The sequence below is a fragment of the Apodemus sylvaticus genome, chromosome 6 (assembly GCF_947179515.1).
Source record: "Apodemus sylvaticus chromosome 6, mApoSyl1.1, whole genome shotgun sequence".
Classification (NCBI taxonomy): Eukaryota; Metazoa; Chordata; class Mammalia; order Rodentia; family Muridae; genus Apodemus; species Apodemus sylvaticus.
In genome coordinates, this window is record NC_067477.1 from 92,774,245 (window position 1) to 92,799,081 (window position 24,837).

At 42.3% G+C, this 24,837-nt stretch overlaps 1 protein-coding gene and 1 pseudogene across 1 annotated transcript; both read right to left on the reverse strand.

Moving 5' to 3' along the window:
* The window catches only part of LOC127687957 (laminin subunit beta-4-like), a 97,148-nt pseudogene extending 77,400 nt beyond the window's left edge, over nucleotides 1-19,748 (reverse strand).
* Nucleotides 19,749-23,925: 4,177 nt separating this feature from the next.
* LOC127686700 (histone H2A.Z-like) lies at nucleotides 23,926-24,626 on the reverse strand. Its single transcript, XM_052184743.1, has one exon. The coding sequence runs from the start codon at nucleotides 24,558-24,560 to the stop codon at nucleotides 24,174-24,176; it is 387 nt and encodes a 128-aa protein (XP_052040703.1). The 5' UTR covers nucleotides 24,561-24,626; the 3' UTR covers nucleotides 23,926-24,173.
* Between the last annotated feature and the right edge of the window lie 211 nt (nucleotides 24,627-24,837).

Consider the following 24,837-nt stretch of genomic DNA (forward strand, 5'->3'; position numbering starts at 1 on the left):
AGGGTGAAGTGGGGCATGAGGGGTGTTGGACCAGACTCTCCAGAGTTTATAATGACTTGTTATTTATGTGGGGAATACTGAGAGGCCACAGGACTAATCTGACTTGTCCTGGAAAGTGAATCCATATTCAGGGAACTCAGCCTCTTCTTCCCTTCAAGACTCTCTTATTCTTCTCTAAAAACCAGAAAAAGAAGGGTGCTAGAATATAGCTCTTGACTAGAATGCACAGATTTTCAGGCATCTACTGACTATACTGTGGGGTGAGGTAGGCATACAGACAGGACTCTTAGAAACATCTGGGGCAAAAGAAATCAAGTAGGCGGTTGTGAAAGGTCATTGTTTTCAATATCCTTTCCTATTATGGAATAAAATCTTCCATTGGAAAATTGTGAGGCAGTGGACTGTGCTACCAGACAGAAGAACTGGTAAAGTTGAAGCAAGTTCAGAACCCTGGTAAATCTCATAACTGAGAATGGCAGGTTCTGTCCTGGAACATGTGACCACGACACCTCCCACCCCCAAGAGGAACATGAGTACCTATCACAAACGTATAAAAACCTAGAGTTCTCCTTGCTAGTGAGGTGTCTAGTGTTTAGCCAATGAGCTTCCCTTCCTGGGCATCCCTTCCTGCAAAAGGCATTTAATCTCTGGTTCACCCTGAGTAAGATGTATGCATCCTTATCCACCATGAATAAAATGGTTTGGATAAGCAAAGACTGTCTTCTTCATCAAGGATGGGGGAGGGAGCCTTTGTCGTAAAAACCCATGACTAGATCTCCTGTAGAAGGCCACTTTTCCAGCCCCTCCATACTTTAGCACTCACTTGGAACCAAGATGGATTCTGCGCCATCCCAGGCCCTGTGCAGGCCTGCAGACTTGTTCTGAACTCCTCACCTCCCCAGCGCTGTACACAGAAGTTTGAGAATCACAGACAGCACCCGTCCCAGATCTCGCTGTTTCTCTCCTGGAAGAACGTGGACTGGGACCCTTAGCAGAGCTCCAGTCTTCAGAGAGGCACTGCCTGTAGCGCCTGTGTTTCACCTCCCCTGTGCAGCATATCACTTGCATTCTGTCACTCCAGCATCGAGGCAGAAATACAGACCAACTGAGAATGACCAGATCAGAATGGAGTGTCCTACTAACACATTAGAGTAAGCACCTCCAGCATCCGTTACAGGGAGAGCATCCATGGACGTGATATCTCAGGCCCTAGTGTCCAACCCAGATAGATAGGCTCAGATGTCTGGCTGTGAAGCTCTGTACTGCTCCAAGGTACAATATGAAGATCATGACAATGCTATCACCACATGGCAAACAGCCCACCACCCTGGCCAGCCTCCCTGTAGCCTTCCCTGCCCTTGTACAATGGACACCTCTCTCCTACATTCAGCATTTGAGTAATGAGGCTGGAAAGAATGAAACAAAAAATTAAATTATTTCCTCTTGCAGCCCCAGAATTTGCTTAAACTTAGTTCTTTAGGATCTCCCTGAGAAGTTCTACCAGTCTACCTGCAACAATTTTAATAAAACCTATACATTTCCTACCATAATAACCTCTAAGAATTTATATTACACTGAAGTAATGGAGGTTGGGTAGCTAATTGGCTGAGCTGATTTGAAGGTATTCTGTGGATTATTTGTGGTATTCTATGTTGCCCCATTCGGGAGGAACAATTGCGTATCAGTCCGCAGTTCTGGTACAATGTGAACCATGTGAGAGTCAACTCTGTGTTCCAAGACTTTGCCATTGCAACATCTTGACCTTTAGACAACATAAACAGCTGGTGAGGCTAGAAACAAAAAAAGTCTGATAGTATAAAATGCTCAGAAAAGTACTTCTCAAATCTCAGTGTAATATGCTCTGATAAAGTGCAGATTTAAGACCTGAGACTCTTGATTGGAATGCTCTCAATGTTCTGTGTTTTTGCCACCTCAGTAAATTTCATGCCTAATTTTATTTAAACAATAATTCAAACATTAAATATTGACATAATGTTCAGAAAAAAATGACTAAAGCTTTTTGATATTTTTCTCAAACCTAATGTCAGCTTAAGGGAAAAGCAAAGTGCAATGAATGGCTTCACTCCGGATGTGTTTGGGGAAAGTCCGGGCCAGGGTTCATGTTTAGGTTGCTCATCCACATCCAGGGTGGTTCAGGATATTGTCATCTATATGTGAGTGAGGGTTTTCTTATGGGCCTTGAGGTTATTTGTGATTGACAGTTCCTACCAAAATCCTCTTCTTTGTTGTCTTCCTTCTGATTCTGTGTCCCATGTAAGCCATCTGGTCTACCAGCACAGCACCACATCATCCTGGGTCTGAGGCTTTCCCACAGTGATCTGATTTGGGGTTTTCAGTGATGTGGTCACATGGGTGTGCAATTTTTTTTTATTTTGGTCACATACATTCCCTTTCTGTGTAAAACTTCTAGAACACGACATGACATGCCTGACTGAGCCGTCCTTCCCATTTACTTCTTTATCTCCTCCACCTACGCGTTTCTCGTAAAATGATTTAAAATTTTAGTCCTAAACTATTTCCTTGGAGGCATATGTTTCTTATTTACCAGCTACATTTCTTTAGACACATCAAGGTCGCTGTTCTTTTATTAGGTTAACTTTTTGTTTTTCTCTGTCTAAAATATCATGGTGGGCTGCCAAGAGTTGACAACAAAGAAATGAGTTGGGTTTAAACTTCCCAATTGCACCCTACGGTTCCTAATGAGTAAGAATGTTTAATTTAACTAATTTTAGAATATACATGCTTATATATTTAGTGGTGTTTGTGAAAAATTCAAGAGTTCATTTCCCACAGGAATCTAAAATATATCTAAATCCAAGTTGTTATTGTTTGTATTAAGAGGTCATTTAGAATATTTTTAGTCAGAGAGAGAGATAGGGGAGCTGGTGTGGATTATATACATGAGATAAAAGAAAGGCTGTGCACAGTCTGTGAGACAAAAAAGGTGTGTGTGTGTGTGTGAGTGTGTGTAAGGTGGGAATAAACATTCTTTTGTTCTACTGCCTTCTACTCTAAAGACAGCAGTACATTAATCCCATTGAAACTTCAGCTGGGTGTGTTCAGTCTAATTTGGTAGTGTGTTGGTAAATTAAACCTGAAGTTCTTGGTGGGTAGGGGTGTTGGAGGGTGGAGGATGATGTTCTGTGCTTGCTAATCTCTCTCTCTCCTTTCTTGTGTATGTATGTATGTGTGTATGAGTGTGTATGAGTGTGTATATGTGAGTGTGTATAAGTATGTATATATGAGTATGTATATGCATGTATGTGTGTGTGCATGAGTATGTGTGTATGTGAATATGTGTATGTATGTAAGTATGTGTATGTGAGTGTATATATGTATGTGTGTGAATGTGAATGTGTGTGTGTAAGGAGGGACAGTATACACATAGGTCAGAGGACAATTTTTTAGAGTTGGTTCTTTTTCCACCATGTGGGTTCTGGGGATCAATCTCCAGTAGTCAAGCTTGGGAACAGGTCCCTTAGCGAGGATCATCTCTCAGGCTGGAGTTTGCCAGTTTCTGTGCTGTGAGGACTCGTGCTACAGGGCATTGAACAATCAAGCAAGAGCACCATTCCAAATCTCTTTTAGGCAATGGCCATGGAAAGGGGGTTCCTGGCAAATATGCACAGTACACGCTTTGAGGCATGGGCTGACGGTATGGTGTGGCAAGAACACTGACCTGTTTCCACGTCACAGGTGGATCGTAGTGGCAGAATCCCGAGAGTAGGAAAGCATAGCATAGACATTTATAGTCACTTTTAATCCTTACTCTCATAAATGTTGTTCATAGCTCACACTGAGCAAAACGCACAGTTTAAGAATAAGGTGGCTCACCCTGCACAACCCACTGCGTGTCTGATTATCTACCGCATTCTGCCTCACAGACAGATGCTTTACAATCCCCATGTGGTTCTACTCAATGGCAGTTAGGCAGAGCCAAGCCAATAGTGTGTAAGCTGCAGGACAGGCTTGGCTCTTCTGGGCTTAGACCAGACCGGTGACTCAGGCGGGCCGTTGCCAGGGCAGGGTATCACCAACAGCTCTCTCTCTGGCAGATGCTTCTCTCATCCCTCTCTGTCTCTCTGTTACTTTTCCTGCTTGTTCTCCACCTTCTCATTCTCCTCTTCCCACAGACAGTTCTTAGACCTGCTTATGCTGGGAAAGCTTTGAAGTCACCACAGAAAAGCAAAGCGTACCCTCTCACTGCAGGGAAATCGCATGTTTAAGGAAACAACTAAAATGTCCAACAGAGAAAGAATGGGTGAGTTAAATGTGCTTTAGTTATACAATGCAATGCTTCTCGGTAATAAAGAAAAATACTGAGGATACAGTGGGGTGAAACTTGAAAATATTAGAAAAAAGACAAGATTGAACACATGATTCTTTTTTTTCAAACTCTTTTTTTAATTCGATATATTTTTTATTTACATTTCAAATGATTTACCCTTTTCTAGCCCCCCACTCCCCGAAAGTCCCATAAGCCCCCTCCCCTCCCCCTGTTCTCCCATCCACCCCTTCCCACTTTCCTTGAACACATGATTCTTTAATGAGTGAATCCACAGTGACAGAAAGGAGGTTAGTGCTTAGATCGAGGTGGGTATGTGGGAGGGTATGTGTGGGGGAGGGTAGGTGTCTGGGAGGGTGGGCATGTGTCGATTAATAAGAGGGTAGCCTTTTACCTTTTTTCTATTCTCTTTGGCAATACACATATTACAAAACTTATCATCTTAACCATAGTTCAGTGCATCAAATAATTCACTCAATTGTGCAATAATCCTCCAGAACCTTCTTTCTTGCAAAACTGAAAACTCTGTATCTGATAACCAGTAACGTTTCGTGTGCTTTCCCCTCAGCTCTGATCACCATCATTCTCCCTTCTGTCTCCATGAGTTATGGTGCCTCATGTAAGTGCAAGCTCCTAATTTTGGTCTAGTTTGTCTGACTCATTTCACCTCCTATAATATCCTTAAGGCTTATGCATGTTGTGATATCCAATATTTTGCTTATCTACTTATCTTTGGTTGGACACTTGGGTTACCTCCAGCACCTGGTTATTTCTAAGGGTTCTGCTTCAAGTAACAGGGTACAGACCTCCTTTAAAAACTCTGCTTTTAATTCTTTTTAGGTGCATATCCAGAAGTGGAGGGGTTTAAGGTGAAGAAAATATGCTAAACTTAATTGTGTTGATATATTCACACAGCTTTTGATAGAACCCAAACTGTTGATTTGTACTACCTATCAGTACGTAAATTGTGTCAACAATTTACAGCAAGCGATTACACACAATATAAACATGTACCCACACAGATACATGCATGCATGCATGCATACACACATACATACAAGCATGCACACACATACACAAGCCTTCACATAAGCTCACATGTAAACACATACACAGACACACACACAGATGTGTGTGTGCGCACACACTTAAAACAGTGCCAATGTCCAACCTGCTCTCTAGGGGATCATGTTACTCAGTGAACAGGGAGAAGCCTGGCATGCTGAAGAAAGAGTGTGTGGAACCTGGCTTGACTGCATCATTGTACCTAATTTTCATGACCTTCATGATTTTTTTTAAGCCTGCAAAAAGCAACTATGACAAAGACTCAGCCTGTGCTTGCTAAAACAGCTACCCAGGCTCATTCACTGGACAAAAAGATAGAGCATGATGTTGTGACTCAGAGGAAACCACTTACCAAGATTGCCAAGGCTTCTATAGCTCTACGAGGCCTTGTGGAGCCCAAAGGTTCACTGTCCCAAAGCCAAGCATCCACCCATTTGGTCCTGGAAAAATACTGATGCCCTCACTCCCTTTCACTCCTCCCTTGGTTCCGCTTCTTTCTTGAAGTGATTCTGAATCAGTGTTAGAAAGGAATTGAGAAGATAAATAATAGATAGATAGATAGATAGATAGATAGATAGATAATAAAAAGAGGGCTCTGGCGAGATGCCTCAGTGGTTAAGGGCGCCGGCCTGTTACCAAGCCTGATGAGTCTGTTTTCTCAGACTCACACAGTGAAAGGGGAGAGCTGACTCCCCCACATTGTCCTCTCTTGCACACTTGTGTGCACACATGTCTGCATGTGCACACGTGTGTAAATAAATGAAATAAAAATATCTTTATTTTATTGAAAATCACCTCAGAACCTATCATCGTGCCTAAAGTAATAAAATAAGCTTGTAAATTCTAGTATTAACTGCTTAACAAGGTGCCTCTACCTGCAGCCCTCTACATGAACACACCTTCCAAGTGTCCTTTCCCTTTGTTTCAGCTAAAACATTCCTGAGAAAAAGAAACTGAGCATACTCAGAAGTGTTTTTGTCTCACTAACCTTTCAGACATGTGCTGCATGGCCTTGAGCTAACTGCGGCCAGAATGCATTTGCCCTCGTCCTTGAGCTAGAAACTTAAACAGAGCATGCTCAATGATGTATACTTGAAACTGAACTCTCTCAGGAATGTGTCCCCCTCCCCTGCCCAAGTGTTTTCCTTCATGAAGATATATAACTTCTCCAGATTCCATACTTTACTTTGACCCAGGAGGGTCAAATAACTGTGGCATTCTCCATATCTGTGATAGACATAAATCTTCCTCCATTCGTTTGCCTTCTGGTTGCGTTTCTTTGCTCTGTAAGAACCAAGGGGGCTCCACTGTGCTTCATTACATGAACAGAAGTTAGGTTTCATGGGTTTTACAATTTGCAATGAAATTTTTTGGTATTTCTTTGGTTTGCTCACGTGGGGGAAATATCAGCACCCTCTGCTGGTCGTTTATGATAATGTCAGTAAGCCTCAGAGAGAAGCTGTCCACTGACTTCCTAGTTTGTGGGACATGGACTCAGAGCTGACAGGCCTCTTTCAAGTTTTTAACAAGGGACTCTGAGGACGGAGACCAAGATTCCACTTTAACTTGTGCCCCAGTCTACTTCCCAGGACTTACCCTGGTAACCAAGAGGGTCAAAGCTACTCAGTTCAAAGTGGTTGTGATCGTACTGGTCATAGTTGGCTCCTTGCACATTCTTTTGCACAGGTATTTTACTCTTGCTAAATAGACAGGTTATTCAAATAAAAACTAAACAGAAATGCTAGCTGATTGCTTCTCAGCCTTTTGACTAAGATCAAGTGTAGAAATGCAAGCTGAGGTCGTAAACCAAATGGCTCTAAGAGATATTTACAGAACATTCTACTCAAACACAAAAGGATATATCTTCTTCTCAGCAGCTCATAGAACTTTCTCTGAAATTGACTGTGTACTGGAATACAAAGCAAGTCCCAATAGGTTCAAGAAAACTGAAATAATATCTTGCATCTCATCTGACCACCATGGATTAAAGCTGGTGTCTTAGGGTTTTACTGCTGTGAACAGACACCATGGCCAAGGCAAGTCTTATAAAGGACAACATTTAATTGGGGCTGGCTTACAGGTTCAGAGGTTTAGTCCAATATCATCCCATTTAGTGGGAGCATGGCAGCATCTAGGCAGGCATGGTGCAGGAGTAGCTGAGAGTTCTACATCTTCATCTGAAGGCTGCTAGCAGGATACTCACTTCCAGGCAGCTAGGACTAGGGTATTAAAGCCCACAACCACAGTGACACACCTACTCTAACATGGCATACATCCTAATAGTGCCACTTCCTGGCCCAAGTGTATACAAACCATCACAGCTGGGTATCAACAATAGAAACAATAAGAAGTTTACAAATTCATGGTGATGGAACAATTCATTACAGAATCAGAAATTGAGGGCTTTCAAAATCAGTGCTGAAATCAGTAAGATAGAAACAAAACAATAAAAAGCAATACAAAGAATCATTAAAACAAAAAGTTAATTCTATGAGAAAAATCAGTAAGATTGACAAACCTTTAGTCAAATTAACTAAAATGCAGAAAGAATGAGATAGGATACAAAACTAGCCAAATTAGATAGGAAAGGGGGTTACAACAAAGACACCAAGGCAGTCCAGAGAATCATAAGGACAGACTTTAAAAACTACTCAACTAAACTGGAATATCTAATAGAAATGGGTAATTTTCTTAATACATACCATGAATCAAGTTAAATCAATATCAGATAATTAACTTAAACAGATCTATAACTCATAGAGAAATAGAAAAAGTCATTAAAAGTCTTTCTCCCTCCACCTAAAAAAAGCCCAGGGATGGATGGTTTTAGTGCAGAATTCTACTAGACTTTCAAGGAAGAGTTAATGAAAATACTCCTTAAATTATTCCACAAAGTAGAAACAAAAGGCACATTGTTCAATTTATTTTGTGAGCCCACAGTTACTATGATACCTAAATAATATAAAGACCCCACCAAAAAGTGAATTAAGACCAGTTTCCCTTATGAACATAGATGCAAAAATTCTCAATAAAGTACTTACAAACCAAAGCCAAGAACTTATCAAAAATATTATATACCATGATCAAGTGTACTTCATTCCAGAGATGCAGGAATGGTTCAACATAACCATACATAGCATTTATCATAGAAATTGATCAATGTAATCCACTACATAAGCAAACTGAAAGACAAAACACACATGATAACCTCATTCGATGCAGTAAAGGCCTTTGACCAAAATCCAACACCCCTTCATGATAAAAGTCCTGGAGAGACTAGGGATACAGAGACATACTGCAACATAATAAAGGCAGTTTATGCTAAGTCCATACCCAACATCCACCTAAATGGAGAGAAACTCAAAGCAATTGAGAACAAGGTAAGGATGTCTACTCTCTCCATACCTTTTCAATATAGTATCTTCAGTAGTTAGAGCAATAAAAGACCTGAAGGAAATCAAATGGATACACAATGAAAAGGAAGAAAGCAAGGTATCTTTATCTTCAGATGATATGATAGTATATGTAGGTGTACCAAGAAGTTATACCAAGAAACTCTTATGGCTGATAAACACTTTGAACAAAAGTGGATAGATACAAGATTAACTAAAAAAAAAAAATAGTAGCACTTCTATATAAAATTAACAGATTGAGAAAGAAATCTGGGAAACAATATCCTTCACAACAGCTTCAAAATACTATAAAATAACTGAACAAATAAAGATGTGTATGATAAAAACCTTAAGACATTGACAAAAGAAAGTGAAGAAGATATCAAAAGAAAGATCTCCCATGCTCATGTATTGGTGGAATTAACATAGTAAAAATGGCCATTCTACCAAAAGCAATTTACAGATTCAATGCAATCCCCATTAAAGTTGCAACACAAGTCTTCACAGACTTTGAAAGGATAATTTCCAGTTCCATATGGAAACAGAAAAAACCTAGGATAGCTAAAACAACTTAGGATAATAAAAGAACTTCTAGAGGTATTAATATCCCTGACCTCAAAGTGTACTTCAGAGCTATAACAATAAAAACATCATGGTACTGGTACACACATAGAAAGACACATTGATTAGTGGGATAAAATTGAAAACCTGGACATTAATCTTCTCATGTGTGGAGACCTGATTTTTGATAAAGAAGCCAGAAATACACACTGGAAAAAAGGACAGCATCTTCAACAAATGGTGCTGTCAAGCTGGATGTCTGCATGTAAAGAATGCTCACGACCCCACAGAAAACTCAACTCCAAATGGATCAAAGTCCTCAAAATAAATATCCTGATATATTGCATCTGATAGAAGAAAAAGAGAGGAATAGCCTTGAACTTATTGGAACAGGAAAAGACTTTCCAAGCAGAATACCTTTAGCACAGGTACTAAGATCAACCATGAATACACGGGGCCTCATGAAAATGAAACTTTTGCAAAGCAAAGGACAAAGCATCAGCCTACAGAATGGGAAAAGAATATCTTTCCTCCAACTACACATCCAATTGAGGGTTAATATCCAAAATATGTAAAGAAGAACTCAATAGCAACAACAAAACAAAAACCTGAATATGAAGAAAGCAAAAGGAACCCAGTTTAAAAATAGGGTCTAAACAGATCTAAACTAATTCTCAAATGAGAAAATTCAAATGGCTGAAAAACACTTAACAGACGTTCAACTTCCTTATCTTACACCCATTAGAATGCCTAGGATCAATAAAACAAATAACAGCTCATGCTGGTGAGGTTGGAGTAAGGAAAGCACTTATCCATTTCACTGGAAAGGTGGAATAGAATACATAGCTATACGGACAGGGTGGGGACTGGAACTGGATTGGCCAAAGGGTCCCATGGGAACCCCTAAATAACGCAGGCTGTTGCCAAGGCTAACGGTTGCTCTCTACAGACTGATGTCAAGGCCCTATTGATGAAGACAACATCCACACAACTCTTTGAACATAGAGAAATCGAGCTGATGCCGACCTAGAGTCACCACCCCTTTGGGCTAGTGTTCATGGTACAGAAGGTACTTTGAATGCTACCAAATGAGAAATGTAAACACCAACCCAGCTATAAACTCTTCAATCTACAGCGATGTCCTGCCTGGAAGGTGTGCTAGTGCAGTGCTGGCACAAAGATTGTCGGAGTAACTAAACAATATATGATTTGACTTAAGGCCCAATCCATGAGATAGAACCCGTATCCCATACTGCTTGGGTGACCAAGAACTGGAGACTAGATAGCCCAGGGACCTAGGGGAAAATTAAAGGTTACTGTTCTTCTAAAGATATGTAACAATAAAATGACTCCTAATGCCATTCTTGTATACTGATAGATCAGAACCTTGCTCAGATATCATCAGAGAGCTTCCTCCTGCTGGGAATGGCAACAAATACCCAGCCAGACAATATGCGGAGAGTAACAGACCTCGGGACATTCAGCCCTAAATGAGATGTCTCCATCAACTCACTGCAGGGCTCAGAGAACTCTGTGGAAGAGGAGGTGGAAAGAGCAGAAGAGCCAGAGGGGATGGAGGACACCTAGGGCACAAGGTCTTCTAAACACAGCAGAACTAACGCAGGTATCAGCTCACAGAGACTGAGCAGCATGCACAGAGCCCACCCAGGCCTGTACCAGCTGGGGTCCTAGATTTGAAAGAAGCAGACATGCATTCCCATCTCTGACCCAAAAGCTATCTCCACCTGATAAGCACTTTCAAGCCAAAATGTAGTTTTCTCCCAGAGAGTCTCTCTAGGGAAATAAACTACTCTTAAGGGTAGAGCACATGCCCAGTTGCAGATGGCCAACCAAAAGTAATCTCAATAGCATCTTTGCAGGTTCCCTGTCTCAATATATTTCCTGTCAGAGTTTTTAAATTTTTTAACTTTTTATTTGTATGCTTTTTTTTGCCCTACAGGTCCTTTGCAGCATAATATGTAATAAGGAATATTATGGCTTTAAATCTTAAGTTTTTATGGGATTCCTGAATGTGTGAACAAGTGGATCTGTTTCTGGATCTGATTTTTATGCCTTGTCTAGGGCTTTTCTCCTTCTGTTTGTTTATGTCATATTATATTATATTATATTATATTATATTATATTATATTATATTATATATATTATATTATATTATATTCTCTTAGAAGCTTTTTGTTTTTCAGAGAGAGACAGAAAGGGAGTGGATATGATTAGGAGGGGAGGTGGAGAGGAAGTAGGAGGAGGAGAAGGAAGGAAACCATAATCAGAATATATTGTATGAAAAAAATCTATTTCCCATAAAAGAGATAAAAAGAAAGAAAATGCCAAAGATGAAAATAAGACCAGTAATTTGGAGTGGACTGTGGTGATAACTTGTTTTCTCCCAACAGGGACATGAGGAAGAAAGGGAGGATGTTCCCAAGCTCTGGGACACAGTAAAAAAGAGACGTCCATCCTTCATGCCATAGAAACAGCACATCAAAGGAGAGGCTAACGTTCCCTTTTATTTTTCTTGAAACATCTACAAGAGAGACGGAAAGGAAACAGTAGACATAGCCAAATCCTTGTTTTCTTTTGATAGAATTCTGCTGATGAGGGCAAAGTGTACATAATGAGATTCTGGAAAATAGGATAAATCAGCGAAAGTATCAACTTTAAAACTGCCAGTAAGTCAAGGAAGAGGAGGCACATGGACAGCGACTCGGAGAGCACTAACTGTACTAACAGGCTGAGAGATGCTGAGTGAGGGTGAGCGTGACCGAGTGGTGGGAAGACACCCTGTCAGGCAGGGCTGCCGATGTGGTGTGGTCCCCTCAGTAGTGGGCTGCCAGGTGGGTAAGGCAGACAGCACTTGTGGCTTTGGGATGAAGGGCCATTGTGTTGCTAGGCATCAGGTCACCACCAAGACCTCCTGCCGTGCTTCTGAAGGGTTCTGCTTTTAGGGAATGCAGTAACATTAAAAAAAAAATCCATCTTCTCGGAAATTGTAAACTAAACATTTAAAGTACTTGAACAAAGTTTATTCCATAATGACTAGACAATATTAACTCGATAATGCATTGGGGGAGGGACAAAGAAAGAAATCCAGTACCTGTAAGGACTAAGGTTAACCTGTAAGCCCCACTTGTCCAAGGACAGAGAACTTCCTAGAATGCTATAGGCCATTGTTCATGTAAGACAACGAGTCACATGTTTTCACTTCTATAAACAAGGTTGGTTGCCCCAACTGCGCAGGATGAGTTTGTTCACAGGTATGGTACATAGATAGGAAGTACCCCAGGATGTGTGCTTGCCCCCACTGGACCAGAGAGGAAAGTGCCACATCCCCGTGGGTTCTGTCTTTCTGGGCACCTTGACGAACATAGTTCGGTACCATTTTCTGGGAGCCTTGGGCATGGACCTGTCCAGAATTAAAGTTTGCTTTAAATAGACAGTTGTGGATTTGGTCTTTCTCCTCACAATTTTCAGGTTTAATAGTACCCCCCAAATTGAAATTTAAAAAATCATTCTTTGCAAAACAAGTTTCCCCATGAGATGCTGTAACGTGTATAGTTTCCTTTGGATTAAGCAGAATAAAAACCTCCAGTCTATCTATAAAGCTCTGTCTATACAACAGCAAGTCGTTTAGGGAATTCAGGGTGGGATGGGGTGGAATACTCTAGTCAGGCCAGTTTTTGGTTCCATTAAAACAAGTGCTGGGTTGTCTGTCAGCATCTTTCAAGTTTCTATCGTTTATTATTGGATTGTGACTAGTGATAAAAATCTTATGAGTGAACAACATTGAGTTCTGTTCAATTTTAAAGGAATTTAAGAGGAAACTTTTTTTTTCCTAATCAAAACCAGTTACTTCCAGAAAGGAAAGAATAAAACTGTATCCATTTAAAAAGCAGCCAATGGGGGGAAGCTGGTCTTTATTTGGGACCTACTCAGATGGTCAGTATGGAGTTGTAGGGCGTGGCCTAAAATTCACAAGAACAGCCTTTCTGAGTGATGACTATTTTGAAATAACCTAGTGTCTCAGTCTTTGGAAGCCCCCCAAAATCTCAATGTCACACGTTTTAATTCTAGCAAACTATAAAGTTGCCAAATCTTTGTATCAACTTTAACTGTGTCTTAATTGCAGGAGAATTAAAACTATCTAATGCTTATGGCTGAAATTGGTTTCTATAAATATTTAGGCTCAAATGTGGACAACTGTAAAGCAAGTTATGCAAGAAAGCTAATCCACCCACCAATGAGTACACACTGTGTACATGTGACAAACATGTTGGGGTAAATGGACGGACTGGGGGGTTCTCGTGCTGCTTACAATATTCTCATGAGGAAACTTGTTTGTAAAGAATGGCTTCTTCTTTCATTTTGGGGTATTAGACTTCTTTCTTTGTACTCCTCAATGTACTATCAAGCTAATATTATCTCCTCATGAAGGAATAAACTTAGTTTAACTATTTTAAACATTCAGTTTACTATTTACAAATCTCTAGATTACTAAACTATCTGTTTCAAAATATTTGTATTTCCCAGATTCTACGCAAGACAGCTGTTGTCTCCTTTTATAGGCAATAGCTTTTAAACCATTAAGAACAGGAATGAGTGTGACACAAAAGTCTGTGTGTGTGTGTTTGTGTGTGATATATGTAACTAGTTTGTATGTGTTTGATATGTGTGTGGTATATATGTGGTAGTGTGGTATGTGTAGTGTGTGTGTGTGTGTGGTGTATGTAGGTGGTATGTGTTGTGTGTGTGGTGTGTATGTGGTGCATTTGAGTGTATACATGTGCATGTGCATGTGGTTTGTGTGTGGGGGTATGTGTGTGGTGTGTGTAGGAGGTATGTGTTGTGTGTATGGTGTGTATGTGGTGCATTTGAGTGTATACATGTGCATGTGGTTTGTGTGTGGGGGTATGTGTGTGGTGTGTGTAGGAGGTATGTGTTGTGTGTATGGTGTGTATGTGGTGTATCTGAGTGTGTGTATGTGTCTATCTATGAGTGTGTGCGTGTATGTGCATGTGTGTATGTGTGTGTGTATGTGTGTGTGTATGTGTGTGTGTGTGTAGATGGGAGTTGCTATGGCTTGCAGGCTACCCTGTCTCAAGGGAATAAGCCAGGCAGTGATGGAAAAGGGCTCTGACAGCCTCCTCTGGCCTTCTAGCATGAACAGATATATGCAAATTTCAAGATACTTATTTCAGGATACTTAGGTGAATTTTCTTGAAATACATTTTTTTTTTTGAAATCCATTTCTTTATGTCAATTTTGAAAGGTACCTGGGGCATGCACAGCATCTACTGTGGGGCAGACAGGCATTTGGGGCATGAGTGGTACCTATTGTGGGGCAGGCAGGCACCTGGGGTGTGCACAGCACCCACTGTGGTATATATAGCATTCCTAAGGGCATCAGGATAAGTTACTTGAATCTGATGAAACAGGGCATAGCTGTAGGCTATCATTTTTTAAACACTAGAACAAGTATATTTTTTTAAAGGTTGTAATTAAAAATAGACAATTTCACCTGGGCCTGGTCACAACTGCAAGACCCACCTGGCCTGCAGAGTGACTTCAAGACTGATTTGGAAAGTTTAGCAAGATCTGTCTCAAAAGTGAAAAAAAAAAGTTTAAGAGGAGGAAGACCCCAAAGGTTAGAGCATTTGCCTAGCATGTGAGAAGACCGTTCCCTCTCCAGCCTCCCTGACTGCCCCCAAAGATTTTATAACATTTTATTTTTAAAGCATCAAGGTAATGCCCCGTCTAATTCATTTTAACAGCGGAATTGAGTTGTCTATGATCAGTCAAATGCTTTGGCCAGTTTCACTATTTCCCTAAGATGACTCTTATGGAAAATCTTAAGCTATCAGTTTCTCTGGGAAGGTCCAAAATCTACACCCTGCCTTGCTGCAGGACTCTTAGGCACATCCAAGATTATTTGGTTCCATTTGTTTGGAGAAAGAAACATTCTTAAAGAAGAAATGGTTTTGCACATCATCCCCCACAAGGTGTTTTGCCGACCCTGTTGAGCTTGCCTGGGGAAGCAGCTGCAGCAAGGCCAGGCTAGAATTTACTCAGCTAAATGGAAAGGGCAAGGCAAGGTGAGAACTCGGAAGGACACCCGGGAGGATATATGATGTTCTAGAGGTGGTCTCCACAGAAAAAAGTGCTTGAAAAGGGGTCCCGGTCGGTCACAGTGCCAGCCCTCTGGGTGGTGCGGGCAGGGCTCACACACCTCCCGCTGAAGCCTGTGCTTGCTGAGAAAGGAGAGGAGGGAGCCAGAGTGTTTCAGTCTTGTAGCCTTGGGCTGCTGTGTCCCTGGGCACTTTTCCACCCTGGTCTCTTCATGGCTAAACCAAGAGTACCAGGCCCTAAACTGTTACTTTCCAAGGCCTAATACTGATTCTGCTCACAGTCTTTCTAGAAAATGTTCTCTGAATGTTTAATATTCAGTCATCATACAAACAAAGTCCTGGTCATCTGGAAGCCACAGAGGCAGTATGTGTGCTGGGGGTCAAACTGCTTTTACTAAATTGTGCTTTGTGAACTTGATTTTCTTTGTTCTTTCTTTTTTCTGTCTTTCTTCTCTCTCTCCCTCTCCCTCCTTCCCTCCCTTCCTTCCTATTTCCACTTGGAAGGTTCTGTAAGATGCTGGGGCGGAGCCCTGTTTAGCTTCCCAGTAGAGTCACAGAAGAGCCACAGGGGGTGGCAGGCCATTCTATCTCAGCTGAGCCTCAGCTTGAGGACAAGAGAACCTGGAGGTTTGTTGTGGTGGCGGCTGGTGGTGGGGGACAGGGAGTGTTTGCTCTTCTGGTAATGTCTGTGCCTCTATGCTGCCTGCCTCAGGCTTTCTCTCTGTAAACAGGCTGTGCTGACTCTGCCTTAATACTGTGACTTGGTTTTGGCTTCTTCTTCCTCTTCCTCCTCTTCTCCTTCCTCTCCTTCCTTCCTTCCTTCCTCCTCCTCTTTCTTCCTCCTCCCCCTCTTTCTCCTCTTTTTTTAAGCAGCACTGTACTAGGGGCCTTTCATTACCTCATGTCCTTTTTTTTTTCCTAAATCTGGGGGAAAAAGTGGAACAACAAGGTGGTTTGGAAGTTCATCAAAATTCAGAGGCAGCAGCAATTTTCTAAAACAACACTTAGTTAACTTACATATTTTGTTTAAAGTAAAACAGCCCAGTAACTCAGCTCTGGACCTCCTTTCTTCCATTGGTTCAAGGTCAAGGTCATGGGATGACTGATTAGGTGACTTGTGGAGATCCCTGCACCAAACGAGTATGTACTAAAGCCACTGTCCGCCAAATGCTTGGACTCGGATTGTCTCTGGTTATTTTGTCACTGTCACATTCTGCCCCACTCTGAAGCTTGCTCACATAATATGCACATAAGTAGTTAATTTGGGAAGTGACAGTTGGAGAAGCTGTTGATTCTCCCACGGGAGACAACTGAAGCAATTAGGACATCACATCTGCAGCTGGGAACCACCTCCTCCTGCACTTGGCTGCCTGTGGCCTCACTAAGTGGCCTTCAGGAATCTTGGAAGAAGTCCTTGCATCAACCACTTGGACCCTCTGTACTGTGCTGACAAACAGTGGCCATGAACCTGAATTGTGCAGCAAACAGTATTAAACTCTGAGGTTGAAGAGGCTCTTCAGAAGGAAACTGACAGTAGTTAAGTTTGCTGTGCACTGGTGATGATACTGACCTGTACTATATCCATTACTTAAATTTCAGAAGTTGAGTGAATACTTATAGAATTCTAGTTTGGGGCAACAAATTGCAGCTGATGAGGCATAGGATGGGGTGCGTGTACATGGTATTCGGTATAACCGAGGGCATTCCCACACTTGGATAAGTTATCCAAAATAACTATGAGTCTTCTTATATATGAATAATGTATAAGAAATCAATAGTTTTAATTCATTTCCACTAGCTCATAACTCAATTATCCCATTTAAAGTAATCTAAGTCATGCCATGTGGCTGGTTACCTAATCCTCAGGTTCGTGGACTGACTTCCTGTGTCCGGGCGAATCTCTCTGCCCTGACTCAATCCTAGAATTCCTCTCTCTTTGTCAGGCATAGTGGAGTAAGGAACCTAAAGGAAAATAGGGAGTTAAGAATGGAAGCTAGAGGAAAATGAGAATCGCTTGGATTTTTCATAAAATGTTTTACAGTCAGGGAGGAGTTATTCCCAGAGAAACCCAGAGCGGGCTGAGTGGGAAGGCGCTGCAGCCATCTCGCCAGGGCTGAGGGGACTGTGACTAATTAACAGCTAGAAGCCAAGTGTGGTTGTGCATGCCCAGAATCCCAGACCTGAGGAGGCGGGAGGAGACAGGAGCTGGGGTTCAAGGCCTGTTTCAGCTATATATGGAGCTTGAGGACAGATATAGGAGATCCTGTCACCCATAAACAAACACTCACACACATACATACACACACAAGCACACATAGACATATATACACAAATGCACACATAATCACACATATACACAAAATGCACAAAGACTTTTACAAACACACATACACACACATGCAAAGACACACATGCAAAGTCAATTTACACAAATCTACACAAAAACATACATACAAACATACATACATACACACAAACACAAACCACACACATATGCAATCACACATATAACAAACACATACATACATATACAAGCACAAAAACACATATACACACAAATATACAAAACTACACACAGACATATGCACATACATACAAACAATACATATATACATAAATATGCACATTAAAACACGTATGCACATACACACAAACCACTCACACATAAATAAATGCACACAATCACACATATACACAAACATATACATATACATACACAGAAACACACACACAAAGTTCAAATTGCTTAGTAGACACACGACTGCACAACAATACAGTTCTCGGGCTGGAGTACACAGCTCAGTGGCAGGGTGCGCTCTTGGGTTGTTCTAGGCACTGGATTCCATCGCCAACACCACAAAAAACAGCACACAAAGGCAATTATTCCATTGCTTCAATGCTGGAAAACTTGTCTCAAAAATGAGAGCAATCCGCAGTGTTGAGTAACTCAGAGCTCAAAAATATCACATAGGTTGCCCAGTTTTACAACACCAGATAATTATCAAACCCAACTTAGCTTTATAGGCCTCTCATTTAACAGATCTTTAATGTATTTTTGTGAGAGCATAACTGCAGAACTATGTCTCATTCCAAGAAGCTCTCTTTATCCTGAAAGAATAATGAGAAATGAAGTGGGAGAGAGACCAAAACATAACCGTGCTAACTTTAAATCATAGAGTTCAAGTTCTGTATATGAACTTAAAAATGCCCACAGGTGCCACAATCTAGGCACCTCTGTCTAGAGCAGGTGGCTCTCAACTTTTCTAATGCCGCGACTCTTCAATGTTGTGGTGACCCCCAACCACAAATTGCTACTTCATAGCTGTAATTTTGCTACTGATATGAATTGTAATGTAAATATTTGGTATGCAGCCCCTGTGAAAGGGCCATTGACCCTCAGAGGGGTGGAGAGCCACAGGTTGAGAACCGTTGGTTTAGAGGAACAGAAAGGTCCCAGGTGGCTTCATTCAATGATAGCTGCTTTCACACAAACCTGGTATTAGGATTTGGTAATGGTCACATTATGGTCTGCACTTGAGGAGAGAGCCAGCCACTCTTTCGGGTTAACAACTCAGCACTCCTGAAACCATCTCTGTGCTCCTTCTGCAGAGGGCAGCGTTCACTGGCATTCTGCGGGGGTTCCTCTTGTGTGTTTGGGTAAGCAGTGTGCTATAAAGAATGTTCCCCATCAATTCCTGACTGGTCAGTAAGGGGCTGGAGTTTATGATTGGGCAGAAAGGATAGGAAGGCGGGACTTGAGTGAGGGGTCTCACAGACCTAGAGGGAGAAAGAGAGAGAAGAGAGAGGAGGCTGCCATCAAATGGGTGGACCAGGAACATGTGGCCAAGAGAAGCACACCCTGAGGACAGGCTGATGGAGCAGAATCGGCCTGGAGATACCAGATTGGCAAGTGACTGCCATCTGTACACATTTTAACAGGTGGAAGGATTAGTTTAGAATAGTTCAAAACCTGCCCAGAATAGTGCCTACAGCTTATTAATAAATCATCGTGTTTGTGTGTTGTGTATCTGTGTTGTTTCCTCAGGATCTGTACAACCAATAGTGGGGTAGAAACTCCCAATAGTTATTTAGTAATAAAAAGGATATAGCAACCCCTCAGGGAAAACAATTTCTTGCTTAACGCTTCCCCAAACAATCATTTTGTAAAGAGGAGTAGTGGTCCTGATTGAGGGAACCATTTTCCCTCCTTCCCATTGAAGTATGCCCAAGGGTGTGGAGCTTGATAAAGTTTTCCCTCAAGTTCGTTAATATCACAAGGTCGAGAAAGAAAAATAAAACAAGTCACTGTGCAATTGGGTTTCATGGGTTCAAGGTGCTTTCCGTGACTTTCCTTCCAGCCAGCCATAGAAACGCAATGACAAAGAATGTTCCTGACGACGTGAAATGTGAAGAAATGAAAGGTAAAACAATCCACATCCTTAGAACAGAGATCTTGATCTTGTCTAAAGGCCTTTGCCTCTCAGTTGGTGTTGGCTTTAAGTTATCATTTTGGATCTTTATGAGCGGAAGTAGCATTGGCGATGACTGCGTGATTCATCAGTACTTCCGGCTCTATCTGCACAGGTGCCGGAAGTGAAGGGAGGATACAGCAGGGCTGAGGCGGGTTGCAGCTGGGCTCCAGCAGGCATCGGGAGCGTCCAGCCCCGGTTGCTACTAGCCGAATGGCTGCTTTGCAAAGCCTGGAAATGGTGTTAACTTTGCCTGGGTAGCCCAGGCCGTGGTTAAATTTTAGGCCTGTGCTTCCTCATCTGAGCACTCTTGGGCAGGACGGCTTCTGAGAATGCATTTATTTTCTACTCGGTTCTCATCAACGTAGACCAGCGGCTCAGATCTCATTTCAGCCAATACTATTTCAATCTAAGTTAAGCACATTCAAATGTTTAATTTACAATGAACTAAACCCAGAGAAAGAAGTACTACCTCCAGTTATATAGCTTATATAGCTTAAAAGCTTATATAGCTTGTAACAGTCCACAAAAGCAGATCAGATGATCTATCCTGAACAATTTCTTTTTATATATGTGAGTACACTGTCTCTGTCTTCAGACACACCAGAAGAGGGCATCAGATCCCCATTACAGATGGTTGTGAGCCACCTTGTGGTTGCTGGGAATTGAACTCAGGACCTCTGGAAGAGCACTCAGTGCTCTTAACCACTGAGCCACCTCTCCAGCCCCAACATTTTCTTATTTAAAGTTCACATTATGCATATCCTTCAAAGCCTACTCTACAATTACAATCATTAGACCTAAATCTCACTCCAGGAAGTGGATATGCATCGATCTACACACATTTCCTCGGAACCTAATGACACATGGAAAATACTGCTGCTGTGTGAATAGTTAATGAGGGAAAATGACATATGTATGGAAAAGCTCATGTCAATGTTTCACAGCATTTTGTTATAGATCTCCCTCCCTCAGATATTTTTTCCTCAGGTGAACTCTTAAGCATACGTAAAAACCCATCCACCAAGCATGAACTCATGCTGATTGCTTGGGGCAGATTGAAAGCCCGTTTGTGAAGCTCCTCTGTATTCCAATTGTACCCCCATTTCTGCACATTGTGTTCTAATCCCCATTTATCTGTTGCATCCTTGATGAGGTGGTTAAGTTCTTGTAAAGACTCTGGCCTTTTTTTCCATATCTGTTCATTTTTACCTCATATTCTTTTTTCTTTTACTGCTGGGTAGACTGATCCCAAGTCTGACCTAGAATTAGATTCTGAGTGAGTGATTCAAAGTGACTCTGTGGACTGTGTGCGGAGGCAGCTTTGTTGTAAGCACAAGTACCCGAGTTTACTTTTCAGACTGGTATTTTAAAGTACAGTATAGGGCACTTGCTTGTGTCTTAGCACTGGGGAAGTGGACATGTGTGGATCCCCGGGGATCACTGGTTCACCAGCGTGGGCACCAGACACCTCAACACAAAGTTCTCAGCACCAAGGAGATTAATTTGCCCCAGAGGGTCGAAGGGCAGGAAATGAGAGACAAAGACAGGAGATAGAGCATGAGGGAGAAGGGAAAAAGAACAAGGGAGGGGGGAGGGGATATTTGCCCCAGAGGGACAAACAACTGCCTCTGATAGAGAGGAGACAGCTGTGGTCCATAGGTAAATGGCAGTTTATAAAAGAGGAAACCCCTGTGTTAGAAAGATTTGGTTTGTTTTGATTGGGAATGCTAATTAGGGTAGCCAAAATGAGGCTTTTGATTGCTGGACTTCAATACTTTGATAGGTGGACCTTGGTGATCAGCCGCAGGGAGAGGAAGTGGCCAAATGAGGGAATAGACAGATCTTGCTGGCTAGCTTTAGGAATGTAATCTAACAGTTTAGCAAGGCCGAATGGGAGAAGGGTGAGACATACCAGAGCCATGTTTGCCATGCTCAGACCTACTAGAGCCTTTTACCTAGCCTACTTGGTGAGTACCAGGTTAGTGAGTGGCCCTATTTTAAAATGAAAACCCAAACCAAACCAAACCCAAACCCAAACCCAAACCCAAACCCAAACCCAAACCCAAACCCAAACCAAGCCAAGCCAAAGCAAACCAAACAAGAGACGTAAATGATATCAGGATGTCAGATGAATCCTCAGGTCTCCACATGCAGGTACAGAAATGTGTTCAGTACCCGCACACATGCACACCAACACATACACACACAGGCTGTAGTATAGTGACTGGCTCTTCAATGACCTTATAAGACACTAAATATTCACCCTCTGGGCCAGTCTTCCTTCTAAATGTTTCCAACTTCTGCCCTTTTCCCCTAGTGACTGTCCCCATCTGGTTCTTGTTGCTGTCACCCCAGTGCTTGACATTTCTCATCTCTGCCCTCTATAAGTTTCTATTAACCACTGAACAACAAACAATGCTTTCTATTTCAACTAATCCAAGAACAGAGCCTAGATGATGAAACTTGAGTCTAGGCTTATTGCTTTTTTGTTTTTGTTTTTTTTTTTTCCATAAGGGAGCCAGGAGGTCAAATTTTGGGTCAATATGGTACATCTTTGGCTCTGAAGGGGGTGGCATGCCTGTCAACTGTACCTTAAAGGTCAGAATGTGGTGGCTGAAGTGGAACAGCCTCCCGGTCTGATGCTGACATGATCAAGACCTAAAGAAAAACCCAGCAAGATGATTACTAGTGACAGTGAGAGGCCTGTGTATCCCGTTCATCCCTGCAATCAAAGCCCTGTGCGTTCACACAGCTGATGGCCTCCATGCTCTCCCATCTGTACCTGGAGTCACAGGAAATCCACCCGAGGGCAGTAGAGATTCCACCCTGACTGTCCCTGAGTGGCAGTGCCCCACATTCCCCAAGGAGTTCTTGGCCACTTCAGTGGATGCAAAGGGTCTGCCTTTCTTTCTCTCTCTTCTCTCTCTCTCTTCTCTCCTCTCTCTCTTTCTCTCTTTCTCTCTTTCTTTCTCTCTTTCTCTCTTTCTCTCTCTCTCTCTCTCTGTCTCTGTCTCTGTCTCTCTTTCTCTCTTTCTCTCTTTCTCTTTCTCTTTCTCTCTTTCTCTCTCTCTCTCTGTCTCTGTCTCTCTTTCTCTCTTTCTCTTTCTCTCTTTCTCTCTTTCTCTCTTTCTCTCTCTCTTTCTCTCTTTCTCTCTTTCTCTCTTTCTCTCTTTCTTTCTTTCTTTCTTATAAACTCCAGATTTATTCCACTCCTGGTCTACCCCCATACCTCCTCCACCCAGCTGTCTCCACAAAGATGTCCCCTCCCCCACCCTCACCCCACCAGACCTCTAAACTCCTTGGAGCCTCCAGTCTCTTGAGGGTTACGTGCATCTTCTCTGACTGAACCCAGGCCCGGCAGTCCTCTGCTGTATATGTGTTGGTGACAGTGCCTGCGCTGCCACGGTACCGAGCACTGGGCGTAGGCCTGGGGGATTAACAAAAAACAGAGACACAGGTCGTCCGTACCACACCGTACCACACCGGGTGGGAAGGCAGGAACCAAGCTAAGCCATGGGATGTTTTGCTCTCAAGAAACCTGTGCAAACAGCTCAGCCCGGGGCATTGAGCGAAGCTCTCTGGTTCCCAGCATGTTGGGAGCCTCATATCAGCTGGTGTATGCTTCATGGTTAGTGTTCCAGTATCTAGAGATCTCAGGGTCCAGGTTAATTGAGACTGCTGCTCCTCCTACAGGGTCGCCCTCCTCCTCAGCTTCTTTCAGCTTACCCCTAATTCAACCACAGAAGTCAGCAGCTTCTGTCCATTGGTTGGTGCAATTATCTGTATCTGACTCTTTCAGCAGCTTGTTGGGTTTTTCAGATGGCAGCCATAATAAGTCCCTTTTTTTAAATTTATTTTTATTTTTTATTTTTTTTTTAATTTTTTATTTTGGGATATGACCTTACATATTTCTGTACAAAACCAAATGTTTGTTACTATAACTTCTGCATCGCAATTAAAATCCAAACAGTTTTTTTTTTTAAAGTCAACTCAATCAAAACCCCACTACTTCAGAATCAATAGCTTCTTTGAAGCCACAGTAACACTTAAATATGGTTAAGACTCGAATGCAGAAATTTGGTTGGTTGGAAGGCTAATTAAGCCTCCAACTTGCTCAAAAAGAATTACAAAAAGGCAAAATTGTGTTTTTCACAGAGATACAGTCCACTGGAATCACCACACTGGACAGCTGCTAAGAATATTTAGAGTCCTGAGATAATAAGGAATCCAGGCATCCTTAGACAGTCTTCTGTTGTCCTTTCTTCCCAATCAGCGATTTGTGGATGTGTGGGATGACAGCACCACTAGCAATTGTAACCTTGATCAGAGAATCCAATTCTTCATCTCCACGTGTAGCAACTTGCAAGTGACGAGGGGTAATACGCTTTACCTGTTTTGATGCATTTCCTGCCAACTCAAGTACCTCTGCGGTGAGGTACTCCAGGATGGCTGCGCTGTACACAGCAGCAGTGGTGCCCACACGTCCGTGGCTGGTTGCCCTAGATTTCAGGTGTTGATGAATACGGCCCACAGGGAACTGCAAGCCGGCTCGCTGCGTGTGTGTGCGGGAAATCGCCTTTGTCTTGGCCTTTCCGGAGTCCTTTCCAGCCTTACCGCCAGCCATATTGGACTGTGCAGAAGCTCGGACAAGCGAGGAAGAGAGGAGGCCAGGCGGACGCTCAGCGAGATCCCGGCGCTCACTTCTTGGTCGTACCGCAATTCAAACTGCGGATAAGTCCCTTTTTATGAGTACACCATAGCCTCAGTAATAGTGTCAGGTCTCTGGGCCTCCCCTTGAGCAGGATCCCACTTTGGGCCTGTCGCTGGACCTTCTTTTCCTCAAGTTCCTCTCCATTTCCATCCCTGCAGTTCAATTATGGGTCAGAGTTTTGACTGCAGGA